The sequence below is a fragment of the Neurospora hispaniola genome, assembly GCF_033458365.1.
Source record: "Neurospora hispaniola strain FGSC 10403 chromosome Unknown B0T23scaffold_4, whole genome shotgun sequence".
Taxonomy (NCBI): Eukaryota; Fungi; Ascomycota; class Sordariomycetes; order Sordariales; family Sordariaceae; genus Neurospora; species Neurospora hispaniola.
In genome coordinates, this window is record NW_026944409.1 from 1,957,998 (window position 1) to 1,977,143 (window position 19,146).

Below are 19,146 nucleotides of genomic sequence, written 5' to 3' on the forward strand. Positions count from 1 at the left end.
ATATCTACTTCCTTAACTATGGGGTCGAGGAGCTTTGAAATGGTAAAAAAGTGGTATATCGCGGTAAGGATCCTAGCCTTCTAATTGGTCGAATGTAAGTGCAGGTGGTTGCAGTTGCGTGCAGCAACTTGCAGATTTAACCGAAACTGAACCTAAGCGAATACAAAAAGCAGCTGTATGACTCGACTGTGCCTTTACAGCCATCAAAACTGGATTTCAACTACCGCCATACCACCTGACCGGACAGCCCCTCAACGGGTAGGTCACACTTAGCTTTGTTGGGGTGGACGGGCTCAACCCGACTTGACTGGTTGGGCGAATGGGTTTGTAGATAAAAATACACTTTTCCACTAGACTCTTTTGTTGAGTTCTTTTTGTCACTCGCTCACTGTTAGTCTGAATTGTTTGTTACTGTTGCCTTCCTTCACTCTTTTATCCACGAATTCCCGTCAATCTCGGCCCGCCCAGAATATCAAAATGAGAAACACCCACCAGACTCTCAAGAGAGCGGCGAGTCTCTACAGCACTTCCCAGTTAAGATACAGCGCCTCATCTACTCTGCGATTCCAATCCCGCCTTTTACATGCTCAATTCCGCTCACTCTCGTCGGCTGCAGGCTCCCAGGTGGTGAACAGCCCGGCACCAAACAAGTACCAGAAGCCGGACTCGTTCGCTGGCCGGAACAGTCTCCTGCAGGCTACCATTGCAGCAGACGCGCCCAGGAATGACTGGACGAAGGAGGAGATCCGAGAAATATACCAAACTCCGCTGATGGAGTTGGTCTACTCGGCTGTAAGGCGCACCAGAAGAAGATAAGGAAACACAAAACATTTATCAAGTAGTCTAACACTCACCTCTCCAGTCAACCCTCCACCGACGATTCTTTGACCCCGCCAGCGTCCAGCTCTGCACGCTCATGAATATCAAGACAGGTGGATGCTCAGAAGACTGCTCCTACTGCGCCCAGTCGAGCCGGTACAAGACGGGTGTAAAGGCAACAAAGATATCATCCGTCGATGAGGTCCTCCAGGCTGCAAAAATCGCAAAAGAAAATGGATCGACTCGGTTCTGCATGGGGGCCGCCTGGAGGGACATGCGGGGCCGCAAGACGAACCTCAAGAACATCAAAGCGATGGTGAAAGGGGTGAGGGAGCTCGGGATGGAGGCCTGCGTCACTCTAGGGATGATTGACGAAAACCAAGCGGCGGAACTGCGCGATGCCGGACTCACTGCATACAACCACAACGTCGACACCTCCCGGGAGTACTATCCAAACGTCATCACAACCCGGACCTACGACGAACGACTCAAGACAATCAACAACGTCCGCCAGGCCGGAATCCACGTCTGCTCGGGTGGAATCCTCGGCCTCGGTGAAGATGACGCGGACCGTGTGAGCTTCCTATACACCGTTGCAACGATGGAAAGCCACCCGGAGAGCTTCCCAATCAACGCTCTCGTTCCCATCAAGGGAACCCCACTTGGGGACGCCAGCGCCGCCAAATCGGAAAGCGGGGAGCCGGAATCGACCGTAACCTTCCACGATACCGTCCGGATGGTGGCCACTGCACGGCTTGTTCTGCCAGGCTCGGTGATTCGGCTTGCGGCAGGGAGAATTAATTTGACAGAGTCCGAGCAGGCTCTTTGCTTTATGGCTGGAGCAAATGCAATCTTTACAGGAGAAAAGATGCTGACTACACCGTGCAGTGGATGGGACGAGGACAAGGCCATGTTTGACCGGTGGGGTCTCCGGCCGATGCTTCCAGACGAGCTGCACGGATCAGAGAATAGGCAGCATGCTGGCACCGAAGTCGGCCTCGAGCAGGAGCGTGCTGATGCTGTGAGAATGGCGTCTTCGTCTGCCTGAGCAGCCGAGCCGGCCAGGCTGATTTTGGTGCCCGCAGGCATGTGCAGAACCCTTATTAGCCGCTGGCGAGGGTTTGTGATGAGCAGAATACCAGACCGACGCCGGAGGACTGTGCTGGTGATCTTCGGGAAGCCTTTGCTAGAGGTCGGCGGGGGGTATAATCTCGGCTATGTATGACGGGACTACCTAAGGCTGCACTGGTCCTGGGGCGGGGGGATGTGCTGGAGGAGAGCGAGTGACTAAAGAGGACCCTTCACTATGAACCGGAGTAGTTTCAAGCGGACTTGATTAGATAAATCTCGTCTTTTATTTTGTGCGGATTGATTTGAGAAATGAGTTTTACATTTGCTTGACATAATCTGTGGTATTCCGATAGATACGTAGAGGTACCTGACGACTTTGTACGACTGCTCGCAACTGCTGAGTGAGCTGTAGGACGGGATATAGAGTGCGGTTGGTGATGCTGATGGTGCCTTTTGGCTCTTAAGGCATCGTAATGGGGGTTGTGTTTAAAGCGGAAGGAGCTCCACACGAGGGCATCTCTTCTTGCAAGGAAAGCACTTTACTTAGCCCCTCCCACGAATCTTTCTCGCTTCCCCTCTTCGTCCGCTGCTCTTTCGAATTCCCTTTTGTTCAATCTGCCTTGAACACTGCACACTTACACTTTCCACTGAACCATCTCTCAATCTCACTTCGAACCGGCGGGATGTTAAGATTTTCTTAGTAATGGCATCTATCCAACCGGCCTTGCCTTATTGACGTCCTGTATATTCATCTTCCTAGCCCTGCCTCCCTACTCACTCCATTGCTTCCGATTAGTAGCCTATCTATGGGAGAGCGAACGGGATCCCGAGCTTTCTACCGTCTGTGGTCGTATGTGCCAAAAGGATAAAGATAGCCTTATATGCTGCAAGGGAAAGAAGATTTCTGTAAATCTCTTAGCAATATAAGACTCCCCATCGGCTCCAGATTTCTCATTTTGGCTCCCAACCCTCATCCCAAGATAATTCTTGCAGGAAGAAAAATTTACCGCATTGAAATTCAGATATCCTGGCACAACTGTGATAAAGGAACCTTGCTCCATCCTTCGTCTTCACACGTCTTGTTTTGGTATCTACAAGTACTTCTCTATATGCGTAGCATGGTCTGAACCAAGCGGTCATTACAACCATGATATTCCTACAATATCTTATCTTGACATTGCGATTTCTTCCTTTTGACTCGGTTAATGTCAAACGCCCACATATAATTCTCCCAAGAGGGACAGCCCTTGGATGTATAGGTTCTGTCCCTTCCCCCACGCATCATACATCGCTCTCTTTCCCTTGCTCATAGCTTAGTAATCTTCCTCGCCCGACCCAGACACAATGACATTGTTGATCTTGAGAATCATTCTGCAGAGCTGCGTCGCAAGCATGAGCTGCTGCTTCTTGCCGATGAGGGGGTCAATGACGAAAGCCTCCTTCATGTTGTTCGAGCCACGGCCCATGCAGTCAACACCAAGACGGCCGCGACCAGCAGGATCCTTGACCTGTTGGCTCTTGACCTCGGCCAGGGTAGCGATGGGGTTAAGACCGCTGTTCTCGGCCAGGGTCATGGGGATAGTGTCGAGAGCGTCGGCGAAGGCACGCATGGCGTACTGCTCCAAGCCAGGGGACTTGACAGCAGCGTCCTCAACGGCCAAGCTGCAGGCAATCTCGGCCGAACCACCACCGTAGACAACACGGTTGTCACGAACAAGGTTGCGCACGACACAAAGAGCGTCGTGAAGAGAACGCTTAGCCTCATCGATGATCTGGGTGAAAAAAGTTAGTCAAGACCTTAGTGATGCAACAGAACTCCATCGCTTACCATCTTGTTGCTACCCCTGACAAAGACAGTCACGGCCCTGGTGTTGGCGCACTCCTCGATCACAAGCATCTTCTCCCTTGTCGTACCGAATGTCATCTCGCGAACAACACCAGCCCTACCGAGCTTCTCAGGCTTGAGATCCTCGAAGCGAGGAACAATGCGACCGTTTGTGGCAATCGCAATCAGTTCAATCTCGGGACCACCGACCCATCGGACAGCAGGAAGGTTGTTCTGAAGGAGCAAGTGGTTCGCCTCGTCGTCGAAACCCCACTGGCAGATGGCCAGATTGGCACCAGTGTTCTTTATTTGCTGAATCATCTCGATAAACTTCTCGCGCTCGTACGTCTGCAGCTTCTTGAACTCCTCAACGCTGGTGATGTCGAGTCTGTGCTTAGTCTTGGGCTTGGGAGGCTCGAAGGCGCATGTGAGAATGGCAATCTTGGCGTCCCTAACCTCGGAAGGCATCTGGGGATGCGAGAAGTCCTTGTCGATAATAACACCCTTGACGAGGATAGTGTCTTCGAGAGCACCTCCAACCTTGCCGTCCACCTTGATGAGCTCGAAATCGACATCCTTGCGCTCCAGATCGGCGACGGAGAGGACCGCATCGACGGCAATGTTGGCGAACTGGTCGTGGGCCTTGGAGACGATCTTGCTGCCCAAACTTGTCCTCGCGACCTTGACCAGGTTTGCGGTTTCCTCCTTGCTGAACTCGATAACATCGGAAATTCTGTCAAGCTCGGCCACAGCAATGTCGCAAGCTTGGTCATAACCGTCGGCGATTCTGATGGGGTGGATGCCCTTGTCAATAAGCTCTGCCGCCTGCTCAAGCAGCGCGCCAGCAAGCACAACAACACCTGTGGTGCCATCACCAATCTCGTCATCCTGGGACTTGGAGAGCTCGACTAGTAGCTTGGCAACGTGATTTGTGATCTCCATTTGTTGTAGAATGGTCGCGCCATCGTTGGTCACTGTGATATCGCCGTCGGGCGAGATGAGGATCTTGTCGAGGCCACGAGGTCCCAGGGAAGTCTTGACAATGTTTGCGACGGTTCTGGCGGCGAGAATGTGGTTCTTGACGGCTTCGTTTCCGTATTGCCTCTTCTTCTTTCCTTGACTGCAGTAGGAATTGTCGTGTTAGAGTGAACCGTAGGACCAAGGCTCGAGATATCGGCGGAAAGGGGGACTAACTCTCTGACAACGATGAGAGGGCGGCCCTGCTCATCCTTCATCATCACCGCTGTTTCGGGGAGGCGTTAGCATTTTCGACCGGCGTGGGATCGGGATGGTTGACGGAGAAACCAAAAGAGTCGCGGCATACCGTTCGACAAATCCAAATCTGCACATCTCGAAGTTAGTTACGCTGTCGCGGTCCGGTGGACAGTGCGGTCTGGGAGGTATTCAGGGAAGTGGGGAGGGGTGGTTAAAGGGGGGGGGGAGGGGGAAGGAGGGGCTCAGAGGACATACTCAACGCCATCTTGGGCAATATTACGACTGCGGTCGGTAGTGTGCAATCACTATTATTGTTTGATTATGTGGTCGACCTCGTAGAGCTTCGGCACGACAGTCGGGGCGATTGCAGGTATGGTGAAGGGGATTGGGTTTGGATGATGGTGGTGTTGTTGTTGAACGCTGGTGGAATGGGCGTCCGGTCAGACAGGAGCTCTTTGCGACCTCCGCTGCTGGCGGGCACCTTCAGCTTTCCCTACGCCAATCTCAAAAAATTGAACCCAGCTTCCACGAAACCGCCCCGCCAGCAGGAAGGCGGTCAGCTCCACCGGCGTGTGCGCTGCTCTGGGCTGCTGAGTGTGCTTTGAAAGCTGCCCGGCAATTGACGGGGAGAAGCCAGCTGGCAAGGGTCCGATGGTATGTACTATGTACTTGGGGAAACTTCTGGCATAAGCGGATATGACCACATATGGTCATTTGCTTGACGCACCTTAAACGCCTAGGCTTTTGCTCCCTTTCACCGCTTTCGACCAGGCAGCTTCTGTGACGCTGCTTTGGTGGGGTCAACCGGCACAATCCAAGGTCGTGGCGGGGCAGCACCTTGATTGCTCAGTCGCACGGCCGCCTGGACCTTCCCGCTGCAGGAACTTTGTCTTTTATGTCATTGTAGAGACGGATGCTTCACAACCTGAGAATTGTTACACTGAACAACCGAACCGCATAGATCAGATCAAACCCCAAAATACACATCAATTGCATTCATTTCAATATCTAATCTCTGTTTCACCACACCTTCAACTTCTATTTCCGTCATCGTCGCCGTATCGCAGCGAGCGCAGGCATCTGGGGTCGGAATCAGGGTTGCCTCAGCCTTAAAAGAGCGTCACGCCCGTCTCGTTCTTCAGGCATTCACCATCGCTCTTTTTCAGGATCCAGCACACACATATCGATAACAAGTCATTATCATGGCACGCCATCAAAACATCCGAAACCTCGACTACGAGGCAGAACTTGAGGAGTACGGAGCGTTCTCCGATGAGGAAGAGGAGGAGCTCAGCCCAGAAGACCAGGTCCGCATGAGGGAAGGCACAGCTCAGGTACTGGAAGCACTTGGTGTTGAGGCACACAAAGTCACAAAGGCGCAGATAGAAGAGTCGCTGTGGCACTACTACTGGGATGTTGACAAGACCATCACCTATCTCATCTCCAAGTACATCGACCCGCCCAAGAAGCCTGCCAAGACTGCTCCTCCAAAGACAGCACCAAAGCAAGATGGTAAGTCCAGACCCTTCCATCACCATTCCTTTCCTTGTGAACAGCGAGTCAAGTGCCGCTGCCAACGGACGCAAGGCACCTGCATCTTGGGTAAAGGGTCTGGGCCGTGGTGGCCGACTTCGCTCAGCCGGTCATCTCCCGTTGCTCTTTGCGAACCCTCATTGACAACGTCCTGTCAAGCGGCCATTGCAAGTGCTTCTCGCCAGTCATTTGCCCACCTGTTCCGGGACTTGCCATGGGGAAACATTCCACCCGAGCGGCAGGCGGTTCTCATACCGCCTCCGCAGCTACCTGGAGGCCTTCTTGGAGGTTCAGGAGCGCCCCCGAAGATGTCCAAGCTGCAGCAGCTAGCAGCCGCCCGGAAGAAGAAAGCCGAAGAGAAGAGCGCCTCAGGAGAAGTTGAGCAGACACAAGTCAAGATGACGGAGCTCACTGTCAACGACAACCAAGCATCCAAGGAGAATCGTCCGCTGGCTGGCGTGTTTGGCAAGCGGGTAAAGATATCAGAGACAACTGCTCAAGGACGCATCCCTCTCACTATGGCGGAGCCCACAAGACCCGAAATACCACAAGCTCAAGCGCCGGAGGCTAGTCCAAGTCAGCACCAGGAGGAGGATCCAATCGACCCGGAACCGGCGGTGGCACCGCCAAAAGCTCAACCGTCTGCTTTCGCGTCGACTCTCTTCGGCCCCTCATCGGATAGTCCCAAGCGCAGACCCCGCGAAGTGTTCGCCTTACCATACATGGCAATTTCTTCGTACAGCCCGGATGCCTTTGGCAAACCCAGCCCAGATGACGTGGTCCTTGCGGCTCAGGCGAAAGGTTCGCTCACGGGAAAGAAACAGCACTAACGCAGTCACTAATAGTCGCCACAGCCGGAAAGAAGTCTGCGAACGTCCACAACAAAAAAGGGTCATCTTCCGCAGATGGCGTGACCAACCAAGTCAGCCAGCTCAAGATAGACGACACACCCTTGCCAAAGAGCCGCAATCTCAATGTTCTCTCTGAATTTGAAAAGCAGAAGGGTAAGAAGACTGCCAGTTTTGTGGTTGTCGGCCACGTTGATGCCGGCAAGAGCACCATGATGGGGCGACTACTACTCGACCTCAATGTTGTCGACCAGCGGACCGTCGACAAACTTCGGAAAGAGGCGGAAAAGATCGGCAAAACGTCTTTTGCTCTTGCCTGGGTATTGGATCAACGCCACGAGGAGCGTAGCCGAGGCGTCACCATCGATATTGCTACCAATCGCTTTGAGACAGAAACTACTTCTTTTACTATTCTTGACGCTCCTGGCCACCGGGACTTTATTCCCAACATGATCGCTGGCGCAAGTCAGGCAGACTTTGCGATCCTGGTTATCGATGCAAGCACAGGAGCTTTCGAGTCTGGTCTTAAGGGTCAAACCAGAGAACATTCTCTTCTTATCCGCAGCATGGGTGTCTCGAGAATCATCGTGGCTGTAAACAAGCTCGACACGGTCAATTGGTCCCAGGAGAGATTCGACGAGATCACGCACCAGGTTTCGGGATTCTTGACAGCGACTGGGTTCCAGCCCAAGAACATCGCGTTCGTACCCGTATCGGGCCTCCACGGTGATAACCTCGTCCGAAAATCCACAGACCCAGCAGCGTCTTGGTATACCGGTAAAACACTGGTGGAGGAGCTCGAGGCTTCGGAACCAAGTGCGAGGGCATTGGCCAAACCCCTGCGGATGACCATTTCGGAGGTTATGCGCACACCCCAGAGTTCCATATCGATCACTGGCCGCATCGACGCGGGCTCACTGCAAATGGGCGATGCGCTTCTGGTGCAACCAAGCGGCGAGAAGGCCTACGTCAAATCTCTTCAGGTTGACGACGGAGAACCAGCGGACTGGGCCGTTGCCGGGCAGAATGTGGTCCTTCATCTCAGCAACATCGATCCCATTCACGTCCGCGTCGGAGACATTGTATGCGACCCTGCCAAGCCGATTCAGTGTGTGGACACGTTCACGCTTAAGGCTTTGGCGTTCGACATCCTCATGCCCATGCAGGTGGATGTGCACAGGGGAAGACTCCATGCGGCTGGAAAGATCGAGGCTATCGATGCCATCTTGGATAAAGTGACAGGCAAGGTGACGAAGAAGAAACCAATGATTGTGAAACCAGGAACGGTTTCTAGGGTTAGGGTCACGCTACACTCAAAGGTACCACTCGAGGCAGGACAGAGGGTCGTGCTTAGGAGTGGTGGACAAACGGTGGCAGCTGGATTGTTGGAATGATTGGGGTGGGGGTGGGAATTAATGGATTGGAAGTCCAGAAGGGGTAAAACGGGCGAAGAGACATGGGAATTGGAAGGGAAGAAAGTTTCGAATACATACCTACACAGACTGGGGTCTTCTGCCACAGGTGCTTACCCGTGAAAGCCAGCGGTTGGAAGTAGCGGAATAAGATTCTCACAGCTGTTTTTGGACGGAGAACTTGTACCTGTACCAAGTTAACGATACAAGGCTGAGATTCCACTTTCTCTCCATGCCGAACAGTACGCAGTACCCTACAGGTTGGTACTCGGTTGTGCATGTGGACATGGACCACAAATCTGGTCTCTTGCTGTCCTCCTCCTGGTATCCCTGCACCCCCGCAATGAAACACATGGGGAAGCGAGAGAGGGTTGAGCTGTGACGTTGATGCCAGCTATCAAAGCTATTCGTTATCTTATCAGCTTTCCCGAGATCGAATTGACTGTGCTACAAAATATTGGTGGAAGGTTCGATCTCCTCCTAGCCTATTCGGCACTGTCTGTGCTCATTCCTCACAGGGCATGGAGAAACTTGACGTTGATGTTTGACATCCAGATGGATTGATTGCAGCCATCAGTATAATCCTCGGGAACCCCGATGAAGAGATGAAAGCTAGCCCAATGCAAGAAAACGGTTGGAACCTCCGCGCATTCCCCTGGATCACTCACCACGGCGCTGTCAAAAATGCCAACATGTCCACTTCCCAGATTGAACAGTTTTGGGGGAAATGAATGGGGGTAGAAGAGCCGCACCGCAGCCGCAGCGCTGACAAGTAACTGCAAGGGGGTCTGTTCCCTTTCCTTGGTGCAAGTGGGTGGGGGGTCTGTTCCCAACATGTACAGAAGACGGATCGAGTTCACAATCACGAACACTGCAACTTCGTTTTGCCTCATCTTCCTTCTGCTGCCTTGTACTGTAGGTCGTTTGGGTTTCGTTCTCTTTTTGTTCATCTCGTGATAGTCCAGTTGATACAATGAAGAGCCAATTCCTCATTTCGAACTTGTCGTGACTGTTCTTTCTGAAGATGCCACGCTGTTCACAACGGGAGGCAAAACATCAAGATATCTCACGAAGATCTGGTACGTCGATAGAAGAGTGGAACGGACCTCTTGGCTCACAGCGATCACCACCCCTAGCTGTCAGTGGGGCACAAGGTTGAGTTCCCCTTTGCCGTGAAGCTGCCCCCGGGCCAGGGTTATGCAACCTTAACGGCGGTGCCTCGCAAGAAACGGAGCAGCTTCATGGAAACTGGTGGAATATCCCGTTGATTATGGGATGAGCCAAGCAGTACAACTCAAAACGCCGGACAAGAGCTGCTTCGAAAGGGAAACAAAGAGTACAACAATGGTGAACGGCATGGATGAGAAAGGTTCAGATGTCAAGGGAGCGAGGGGTCCATAATTGGTGATTTACTATGCAGTATACACTAGACAGGCTTAACCGTACCTCACCATCGTAACATATCATGAAATGTACCCGTCGATGGCACTTCAAGCATAACATGTCGCTCCGCTGCGGTAGGCCATTTGTACATCACCGATTGAATGATGTTTAACATTTCACGGTCCAAGAAGTGTACCCGCAACACAAGCAGCGCTTCATCCCAATGAGGCGCTGCGGAGGCACGAGAGCGCGGTTGTTGGTTAGTGCATCTTCCAGAAACGCGCCAATGCGGGCCATCGGCCACACCCCCCCAGAAACCACATACCCCCTGGTCCCTGTGAACTGGCCGCCAATCCGATTGAGGACAGATTTCCTATTCCTTCTATTTTCTGTAGCAGCTCAGGCCGGGCCCGCAACCTGACGAGTGGCCTTTGCTGGAAAGAGGACACCACACCTTTAACGTAGCTTGCTTGCTGGTCCCACTCGCCTTCAAATACCCGACAACCTCCCTCCATCCATCACCAATCTCCCTTTCCTTTTGCAAACATTCGAAGAGTTTGAAAGTGGCCTAAGGAACCACTGCTTTTCTGTTTCTTGCTTACTACAACCATCCCCATCCCCAATTCCTTAACCACACAAGCAGCGGGGTTGTTTTCTTTCTTCTTTCCTTCCATTATCCTTCGCCAGAGCTTCCAGTAATGGAGCACCGAACGCGAAGCTGGGCCTTGGGCCTCAGCATCCTGGGCTTCTTTGCCCTCCTCTTCTCTGCTGGCTTTGTCCAGCAGGCCCACGCCAATGACACTGAGGCTATGGGCACTGTTATCGGTATTGTAGGTTGCCCGCATTTCCCTCCTCCCCCTTCCCATCCCTCGTGTTGGGCAAAGCATTCTAACAACGCTTCTTTGACAGGATCTCGGAACCACCTACTCGTAAGTTACCCGTGCACGAATTCGCTACCCGACACCATCATAAACACGATCACCCCGCGGGGCATACGGCGTTTGCTATCAACCTCTACCACCAATCTACGTCCCGGTTTCGACAAACGATACACATTGTCTTTTGGGGACAAGGAAACTAACAACCTCGTAGTTGCGTTGGTGTGATGCAGAAGGGCAAGGTCGAGATTCTCGTCAACGACCAAGGAAACCGTATTACCCCGTCTTATGTCGCCTTCACCGATGAGGAGAGACTTGTTGGTGACGCCGCCAAGAACCAGGCTGCGTCCAACCCCCACAGAACCATCTTCGACATCAAGCGTCTCATCGGTCGCAAGTTCTCGGACAAGGATGTCCAGAATGACATCAAGCACTTCCCTTACAAGTAAGCTCAGGTCACTGTCGACAAACCACTCCCTCCTAGCCGTCACTGACTCTAGTATCCAGGGTTGTCTCCAAGGATGACAAGCCTGTTGTCAAGGTTGAGGTTAAGGGCGAAGAGAAGACCTTCACCCCCGAGGAGATCTCCGCCATGATTCTCGGCAAGGTACGTCGCATCGTTTTTGCTCTGAAACAGTAATCAGAGACTGACCCCCACAACAGATGAAGGAAACTGCTGAGGGCTACCTTGGCAAGAAGGTCACTCACGCCGTTGTTACCGTTCCCGCCTACTTCAACGACAACCAGCGCCAGGCCACCAAGGATGCCGGTATGATTGCCGGTCTCAACGTCCTCCGCATTGTCAACGAGCCTACCGCCGCGGCTATCGCCTACGGTCTTGATAAGACTGGCGAGGAGCGTCAGATCATCGTCTACGACTTGGGTGGTGGCACTTTCGATGTCTCCCTTCTTTCCATCGAGCAGGGTGTTTTCGAGGTTTTGTCTACCGCTGGTGACACCCATCTTGGTGGTGAGGATTTCGATCAGCGCATCATCAACCACTTCGCCAAGCTCTTCAACAAGAAGCACGGTGTCGACGTTACCAAGGATGCCAAGGCCATGGGCAAGCTCAAGCGTGAGGCCGAGAAGGCTAAGCGTACCCTTTCCAGCCAGATGTCCACTCGTATTGAAATCGAGGCCTTCTACGATGGCAAGGATTTCTCCGAGACTCTGACTCGCGCCAAGTTCGAGGAGCTCAACAACGACCTCTTCAAGAAGACCCTCAAGCCTGTTGAGCAGGTCCTCAAGGATGCCAAGGTCTCTAAGTCCGAGATTGACGATATCGTCCTTGTCGGTGGTTCCACCCGTATTCCCAAGGTCCAGGCTCTTATCGAGGAGTTTTTCAACGGCAAGAAGGCTTCCAAGGGTATCAACCCTGACGAGGCCGTCGCTTTCGGTGCTGCCGTCCAGGCTGGTGTTCTTAGCGGTGAGGAGGGTACTGAGGACATCGTCCTTATGGATGTCAACCCCCTTACTCTCGGTATTGAGACCACTGGTGGTGTCATGACCAAGCTCATCCCCCGTAACACCCCCATCCCTACCCGCAAGAGTCAGATTTTCTCTACTGCCGCCGATAACCAGCCCGTCGTCCTTATCCAGGTCTACGAGGGTGAGCGTTCCATGACCAAGGACAACAACCTCCTTGGCAAGTTCGAGCTTACCGGCATTCCCCCCGCTCCCCGTGGCGTTCCCCAGATCGAGGTCTCCTTCGAGCTCGATGCCAACGGTATCCTCAAGGTCTCTGCCCACGACAAGGGCACTGGCAAGGCCGAGTCCATTACCATCACCAACGATAAGGGCCGTCTTACCCAGGAGGAGATCGACCGCATGGTCGCTGAGGCCGAGAAGTATGCCGAGGAGGACAAGGCCACCCGTGAGCGCATTGAAGCTCGCAACGGTCTTGAGAACTACGCTTTCTCCCTGAAGAACCAGGTCAACGATGAGGATGGTCTTGGTGGCAAGATTGACGAGGAGGACAAGGAGACCATCCTTGACGCCGTTAAGGAGGCCCAAGACTGGCTTGAGGAGAATGGTAAGCTTTATTCCGATCCCCTTTGACACATGAAGACGAATTGCTAACAAGCTTTTTTCTTTTCCCAGCCGCCACTGCTTCCGCCGAGGATTTCGATGAGCAGAAGGAGAAGCTCTCCAACGTGGCCTACCCCATCACCAGCAAGCTTTACAGCCAAGGTGGCGCTGGTGATGACGAGCCTGCTGGCCATGACGAGCTTTAAATGAAGATAATCTAGATCCCCCTGCCTTTTCAGTTTTTGGTTGACGCTCAAAAAGAAGTGCGTCGTTTATGGTTGGTTGGGTTGCATATTTTACCTGGTGTTTGGCCGGTGAAATGGTTCGATTGGGAGTTCAAGTCCTCATGAGTGCCAGATCTATTGCACAAATGGACATGGTTCAGTTAGAAGAGCGTTTGCCATTTGTTTGTAAAATATGAATATGACCTTATTGACCAAATCTTGACGTTCCCTTCCCTTTGCCTGCCTATGATCCTACCCAGATACCTTTCCATTCATTCACTTTTTGCCCACTCTTTAGTTGATGTCTTCTTGACTCTCCACCTCGGCCCCTACAATATACACACCGCACCATACTATGAATCGACACGATTCACTGGACTAGGTAACGACAGAGCGCGTAGAATAACAGGTCAGGTAAAGTGACGAGGACGCATCTTTTAGATTGAACACTCGCGAAGCAAACCTTTGTATATTTGTCAACATGGTCATCATCTCAGCCAGCTTTGCGCTTGTCGGGTCACATTAGTCCCGAGCAATCTCAGATATAACAACGTAGAAACAAACCTACATAAAGGCTCAATGGTCCCTTCGCTACTTTCCATCCACCTCCCGACCCAAGTTTCAGTTTTAGCCCAACTCACCCACATACCAAACCCATGATGTCCATTGCAAAGAAGCAAAGCTCCAAGACCGAATGTCCAGAAGTGACGTCTTCTTTGAGATTATCAACAACCTTTAACCACTCGACCCAGCCCGTTTATCTCCCAGCATTGACCTCTTTCAAACGCCAGCGTTGCCCAAGCCCGAGTCCAAGCTCCAGCTTCAATTTAAGCACAAAGCCGGAACTGGACAGCGAGACCGACGAACCTCTCACTATCACGTCCCCTCAAGCGGAGGACCTCTTCAGTACCCGACAGATCAAGCGTCTCCACCGATCGAGGCCTCGATTCCAGAAGCTCACCACCTCCACCACGTTATCTGAACAAGATCATAGAAACAGCAATCACCTTACTCAAACTGTCGCACACGACGTTCGTACTGGTGCTTATGCCGTTCCTCGTAGCGAAACCCGTACAACTACTTCTCCCAGTGCAAATACTCCCATGACATCAGCACAGTGGTGTCAAGCCAAGCAAGAGGATCCCGCCGCAGTGTCCTTGGCTCTAGCTACGAGGGACTTTATAGGGATGAGCATGAGTATGGACATGCAGGAGGGGTTTGGGCAAAATACAAGGGAGGAAGAGGAAGAGAAGGAGGAGAAGAAGGAAGAAGAGAGACCGAAAAAGAAGAAGAAGAAACCAACAAAGAAGGGATGGGATGAAGAGAAACATTTGAGAAGGGTCTTTGAATGGATTCCGAGTCCCGGGGGGCTTGAACCGGTGCCTGAGGAGTTTGTTAAGGGGACTGTATCTTGGTGAGAAGATTGATGCCGTGAAGGTTGGCGCATGAGGACAAGGAATCATTCGATGTTTTCCGCCCTCCACTTTGGAGAGGGAAGGAGCGAAGATATAGGAAGGTGACCAATCGCCAATTTTGTAACAATCAGCAAAAAGTTGGGTCAGAAAAGCAGAAGCAGACAAGCCAGGCACTTCCTTGGTGTAAATGATAACGCAAGCTCTTTACGCAGATGAGGTTATCCCGACTCTCATCTGGTGCTGAATGTTGCCCTTGAAAGGGAGTGACGAGTCGATCCTCGAGACCCGTGATCAACGAAAGAAGCCGTCTTTCTACTACCTGAATTGTCCATCATTCAAAGAACACTTCACCCCGCCAGCTCGATGACAAGCTGAGGAGAGAAAGTTGAAACGGTGTGATGGCGTGGGATCGATATGTTCCCTTGCTTCTTACTCACGTTGGAGAGAATGGAACCTGGATATAGATGAACATGAGAAACTGGAAGGGTGGGAGGAGGAGGAGGGTGAGAGCGACGAAGAAGAGGAAGGAAAGTAGGGCGATGAATGCCGTCATCCCGCTCCTTCCTTGATTCCTGTTTCGACTTTGCACCTTCCTCGACACGATATCGGACTGCTCTTTCCCTGATTCCAAAATGGCATACAAGAAGATGTGCTGCTCTTGTTGCTTCGGTGGATACGGATGATAGCGAGGCGACGTTGTTGAACTGAGATCGCGTACTATTTCATTCGAGTCATGGTAACTATTCTATGGTCCTGAGGAGCTTGGTTGGTAGTTCCCGTGTGGGTGTTCATCGTTACTTTGTTGAGGTCGGGATAGGAGAGGTCGAGTTGTCAAACGATGGTGGTTATCACGTTCTGCAAGATGTTGTGGATGTATTGGGAGATCGGGCTTGATGAGTTGAGTTAGTAGAGATGGCCGGAGTATGTCCCGCTTCATAGAACAACAGTTGCTACCAAACGGATGAGTGGAGCCAATGACCTCGAGGTAGACACTCGTGCAGAACTGATCTCGTGAACTGGTTGGGTCTCTAACCTTTGTTCATGGGCGGTTAGAGTGTACGAAAGAAGTGTCCTTCACGATTTGTTTAAGGTTAGCCGCTTGAATGCGGTTGTTACGTCGAAGTGGAAAATGATTGACTCCCTGGCCAAGGGATCTGACGAGCGAGAGGAAAACGATGAAGGGGGAAACAAGTCGGCAGGGACTTCGTCGCAGGATGTCTAAATCATCTCTCTGCTCTCTGCAAATTTCCATGCCATCGTAACCATGACTTTGTAAACAACCACATGATGTCCCATGTCTACAACCAGTTCGATTCCTCCCGCCTTGCGTCCTCATACTTAGCATCCCCCCACTTCCTCACCTCTGGTATGGGGGTCAACGCCCTGCTTTCCTGGTACTCAGAATAATAAGACGATACAGAAGAAACATCTGATACAGGGCGCCGGTGTTGATGTGCAACCTCTGAGTAGTATGATAAGGAAGAGACACCCGATACAATCCGTGGGTCTTGATGCCTGGCCTCTTCTCTATCTCTTTCTGTTTCTTCTTCCCATACATCCTCTTCCCATTTTCCTTTTTCTATTCCCAGTGCCCAATTAGCAACAGCGCTCGAGTCTTCGTAGTGGGGAAGTGATGATGGTTGAGAAGGGGGTGGTGTAGGTGGTCTCCATGGTGTGACTACGCTGGGACTATTTCTAAAATAGTAGGAAATGTCATAGCTGCTCGGCACTTTACGCCTCCTTGTAACTGGTGTAAAGACGGCAAAGGGTTTTGGAAACGTGTGTTGTTGTTGTACTTCTTGCTTGGGTGGATACCGATGATATAAAGGCGGCGGTGTTAGGTCGGGATCGAAGTCAATCTCGGGTGATTCAGGGTAGCTGTCCTGTGATACCGCGTCATCCCACCAGAAAGGCAAACTTTCCGAAATCTTTCCTGGCCGCTGATCGAGGTTAGGAGCGGGCCATTCTGTTATGGGGCGCGCTGGGGGCTGGTGGTCGTTTTTCATATGATGGTGTTGGTATATCGGGGACTTTGATGGAGGTAGAGACCTTTTCGGTCTTGGTGGACTTGGCGATGTTTGTCCATACTCCCGATGCTGAGTCTCTGCGTAATATCGAGACCGCAGTTGTGTCTTCTGATATTGTGCTTGCTGAAAATAGGGAGCTGTTTGGTTCTGTGGGTGTCGTGGGATGCGGCGTTGTGTCGGTGAAGGGACATCATCACCCCCGTCAAAACAACAACTCAAAATACAACGACGAAAACGATTCATCTCGTTACTTCTGCTGATCATTGTTTGGAGAATGGAAATGGCGGGTGCGACGAATCTCAACGTTTCAGAAATTCCATGAGCCTACTGAATCCTCTTGCTATCGAGTGACGGCTTGCATCCGCTCCGTGGTTATGCTGAATGGACGCAATATAACCTGCTTATCCTGGGCGATGGACGACCACCCATGCTTATCTTCATTGTAGTGATTGATGACCTGCTGGAGGCCAAGTTGGTCTGCTTGGATCATGTGAGAAATGGTCGAGGGTCACCGTGACCTTTTGTGAATGGAAGGTGAATGTAATCATTGCAGTTCTTATGCGACAGGCGCGCGATAATCCGTAAAGCCAGGACTCAGGTCGAAAGATGGGGGTTGTTCCAAGCACGCTATGCTCCGTCTGGCGCATGGCAAAGGCATCTATGTTCTGGACCAGTGAGGGACCGGTTGTCTTGTATCGTCATTTGAACGGCTTGTTGGTGGTAGATGTGACGCCGGGAACCTCTTTATCCCAGATAATGCCTGCTTGTTTAGAGGAAAGTCTGCCGCCCAGCTCTCAGTTGGCGGGTATGCGTACAAAGAAACGGACCCGAGAAGCAGCGACGGCCAACAGCCAACAATTGCTGACGCGACAAAAAGACCTTGCAGTCTTCCCCATGTATATATCGTACAGGTAAGTAACACGACCAGCACGACGTGCTACTTAAAGAATACTGTGCGATCGAATGGAAGTGGGAAAACAGGGCCGTCCATCGTGTACTTTACTCGGGTACGACAGAAAAAGATGGACTAGAAAAATGATGGGAAAAAGAACAAAAAAAGAAAGAGAAAAGAAAAGTAAGAATAGGAGAGGAAAGACAACGAACACACTCATACAACAGAAAGTGCCCTGGCACAACAGCCAGACTAACATTCACGACCTAGACGTATTCCCCATACCCTCCTTCCCATAGTCGTCTCAAGTCCCATTCCTCGCCTCTCCGTTGGGCTCCCTCTCACCCATACCATTATTCTTCTCCTCCTCATCGCCATTTTGATCCCCTCTTTCCCTCACATCTCCAATCTCTCCCACCTCTTCACCCCCAACTATTCCATTCACCCTATCAAACTCATCCAACTCGCTCAACACCCCCTGCGCAACCTCAACAAACATTGCGTACACCTGCCTAAACCTCTCTGCAGTCTGAAGAGAACCGTACCGGTTAACATCTTCGCCGAAAACCTGTCCCAAGACCCTGAGGTCGTTGCCAAATTGGGATATGCGGCGGCGAATATCCGAGCTTGTGGCTGAGAGTGTGCGTGGTAGGCTGGGTTGTTGGTGCGTGGTTGTTGGAGTGGGCTTGGTGAGGGACTGGAAGATGGATGAGGGAATCTCTGTTGCGGGGAGTTTTCTTGCGGCTGCGTGCAAGGTTGAGGCTGGGTTAGATGAAGTGTTGGAGCCGTTCGTAGTGTTGGTGGTAGTTTCATTGGCCGTGGTACCGTTGGCCATGGAGGTTGTTGTCATCGCAGATTGGGACTCATCGAAGTTGAGCTTGTCATGGCTGTTGTTGTTGTTGTTGTTGTTGTTGTTGTTGTTGTTGTTCTGCTCGTCTGCCATTTTAGAGTCGGTGTTGGTAGATAGTTTGAGCTGCTGGTTGTATGGAAATTCAGACAACCTCTGGTTGTCAAGTCAAAGACAGAGAGAAAAATCTCTATAAATGCGGTGTCTGGTACACGCGATATGCCAAAACAAGACCTGTGGATGGAGAAAGCTGTATCTACCAAAATGGAGGCACGTAAAGATGGTAAACAGAACGAAGTTGCTTGAGCTCTGTAATGGATCCGAGCAGACTATAAACTTGTGATGATGTAGTCCCTTCTTTGCCAGGCAAAATCCACACCCGGTTGCTAACCTTTTCTCTACCCATAGCCTCAAATTCTGCAGTGGGCAAACGCATGGCCGGTCGTCCCTCCCCCCTGCACAACAGTCGACAACAACACCACGGGCAGTAACCGTCGTGGTCATGCTTCGGGGTAAGAGGGGCAAGAGATGCAGGTAGACGACAGGCAGGCAACACCGCACCGAAGCAGTTTTTCACTGACAGTGACACCTGACACTGGTCACCAACCGACCGACCGGCTGGCTGGGTTGTTGCTCGGTGACACAAGACCGTTTCAAAGCAGACGTACCCAACCTGGCGGTAACCACTGAATTTCTCTGAGATGCTGATAATGCTCGTTGGGCGACAAT

At 51.8% G+C, this 19,146-nt stretch overlaps 8 protein-coding genes across 8 annotated transcripts; 5 read left to right on the forward strand and 3 right to left on the reverse strand.

Moving 5' to 3' along the window:
* The first annotated feature begins 217 nt into the window (after positions 1 to 217).
* Positions 218 to 2,004, forward strand: B0T23DRAFT_142169 (biotin synthase). The gene is made up of 2 exons (XM_062832376.1): positions 218 to 792; positions 863 to 2,004. Exons 1-2 carry the CDS (start codon positions 478 to 480, stop codon positions 1,865 to 1,867), a joined length of 1,320 nt encoding a protein of 439 aa, XP_062692898.1. The 5' UTR covers positions 218 to 477; the 3' UTR covers positions 1,868 to 2,004.
* Positions 2,005 to 3,203: 1,199 nt separating this feature from the next.
* B0T23DRAFT_395801 (T-complex protein 1 subunit epsilon) lies at positions 3,204 to 5,195 on the reverse strand (the record flags this gene model as incomplete). The annotated part of the gene is made up of 5 exons (XM_062838212.1): positions 3,204 to 3,662; positions 3,719 to 4,835; positions 4,910 to 4,958; positions 5,040 to 5,057; positions 5,186 to 5,195. 5 exons carry the CDS (start codon positions 5,193 to 5,195, stop codon positions 3,204 to 3,206), a joined length of 1,653 nt encoding a protein of 550 aa, XP_062692899.1.
* Positions 5,196 to 6,132: 937 nt separating this feature from the next.
* On the forward strand, positions 6,133 to 8,705 carry B0T23DRAFT_395802 (uncharacterized protein; the record flags this gene model as incomplete). The annotated part of the gene is made up of 3 exons (XM_062838213.1): positions 6,133 to 6,442; positions 6,518 to 7,264; positions 7,309 to 8,705. 3 exons carry the CDS (start codon positions 6,133 to 6,135, stop codon positions 8,703 to 8,705), a joined length of 2,454 nt encoding a protein of 817 aa, XP_062692900.1.
* A 2,007-nt stretch (positions 8,706 to 10,712) lies between these two features.
* Positions 10,713 to 11,437, forward strand: B0T23DRAFT_142298 (uncharacterized protein). Its single transcript, XM_062832378.1, has one exon. The coding sequence runs from the start codon at positions 10,805 to 10,807 to the stop codon at positions 11,210 to 11,212; it is 408 nt and encodes a 135-aa protein (XP_062692901.1). The 5' UTR covers positions 10,713 to 10,804; the 3' UTR covers positions 11,213 to 11,437.
* Positions 11,438 to 11,647: 210 nt separating this feature from the next.
* On the forward strand, positions 11,648 to 13,453 carry B0T23DRAFT_379720 (heat shock protein 70 family; the record flags this gene model as incomplete). Its single annotated transcript, XM_062837161.1, has 2 exons — positions 11,648 to 13,016; positions 13,085 to 13,453. The coding sequence occupies 2 exons, from the start codon at positions 11,648 to 11,650 to the stop codon at positions 13,216 to 13,218; spliced, it is 1,503 nt and encodes a 500-aa protein (XP_062692902.1). The 3' UTR covers positions 13,219 to 13,453.
* A 442-nt stretch (positions 13,454 to 13,895) lies between these two features.
* Positions 13,896 to 14,654, forward strand: B0T23DRAFT_428718 (uncharacterized protein; the record flags this gene model as incomplete). Its single annotated transcript, XM_062840150.1, has 1 exon — positions 13,896 to 14,654. The coding sequence occupies one exon, from the start codon at positions 13,896 to 13,898 to the stop codon at positions 14,652 to 14,654; it is 759 nt and encodes a 252-aa protein (XP_062692903.1).
* Positions 14,655 to 15,949: 1,295 nt separating this feature from the next.
* B0T23DRAFT_404522 (uncharacterized protein) lies at positions 15,950 to 16,942 on the reverse strand (the record flags this gene model as incomplete). The annotated part of the gene is made up of 1 exon (XM_062838913.1): positions 15,950 to 16,942. The coding sequence occupies one exon, from the start codon at positions 16,940 to 16,942 to the stop codon at positions 15,950 to 15,952; it is 993 nt and encodes a 330-aa protein (XP_062692904.1).
* A 932-nt stretch (positions 16,943 to 17,874) lies between these two features.
* On the reverse strand, positions 17,875 to 18,513 carry B0T23DRAFT_442076 (uncharacterized protein; the record flags this gene model as incomplete). The annotated part of the gene is made up of 1 exon (XM_062840805.1): positions 17,875 to 18,513. One exon carries the CDS (start codon positions 18,511 to 18,513, stop codon positions 17,875 to 17,877), a length of 639 nt encoding a protein of 212 aa, XP_062692905.1.
* Between the last annotated feature and the right edge of the window lie 633 nt (positions 18,514 to 19,146).

What these genes read in the sequence shown, in the direction of transcription:
- B0T23DRAFT_142298 (XM_062832378.1), top strand. Translation starts at nt 10,805, where the DNA reads ATGGAGCACCGAACGCGAAGCTGGGCCTTGGGCCTCAGCATCCTGGGC.
- B0T23DRAFT_142169 (XM_062832376.1), top strand. Translation starts at nt 478, where the DNA reads ATGAGAAACACCCACCAGACTCTCAAGAGAGCGGCGAGTCTCTACAGC. An exon ending in TGGAGTTGGTCTACTCGGCT is followed by an intron (nt 793 to 862) that starts GTAAGGCGCACC and finishes TCACCTCTCCAG; the next exon opens with TCAACCCTCCACCGACGATT.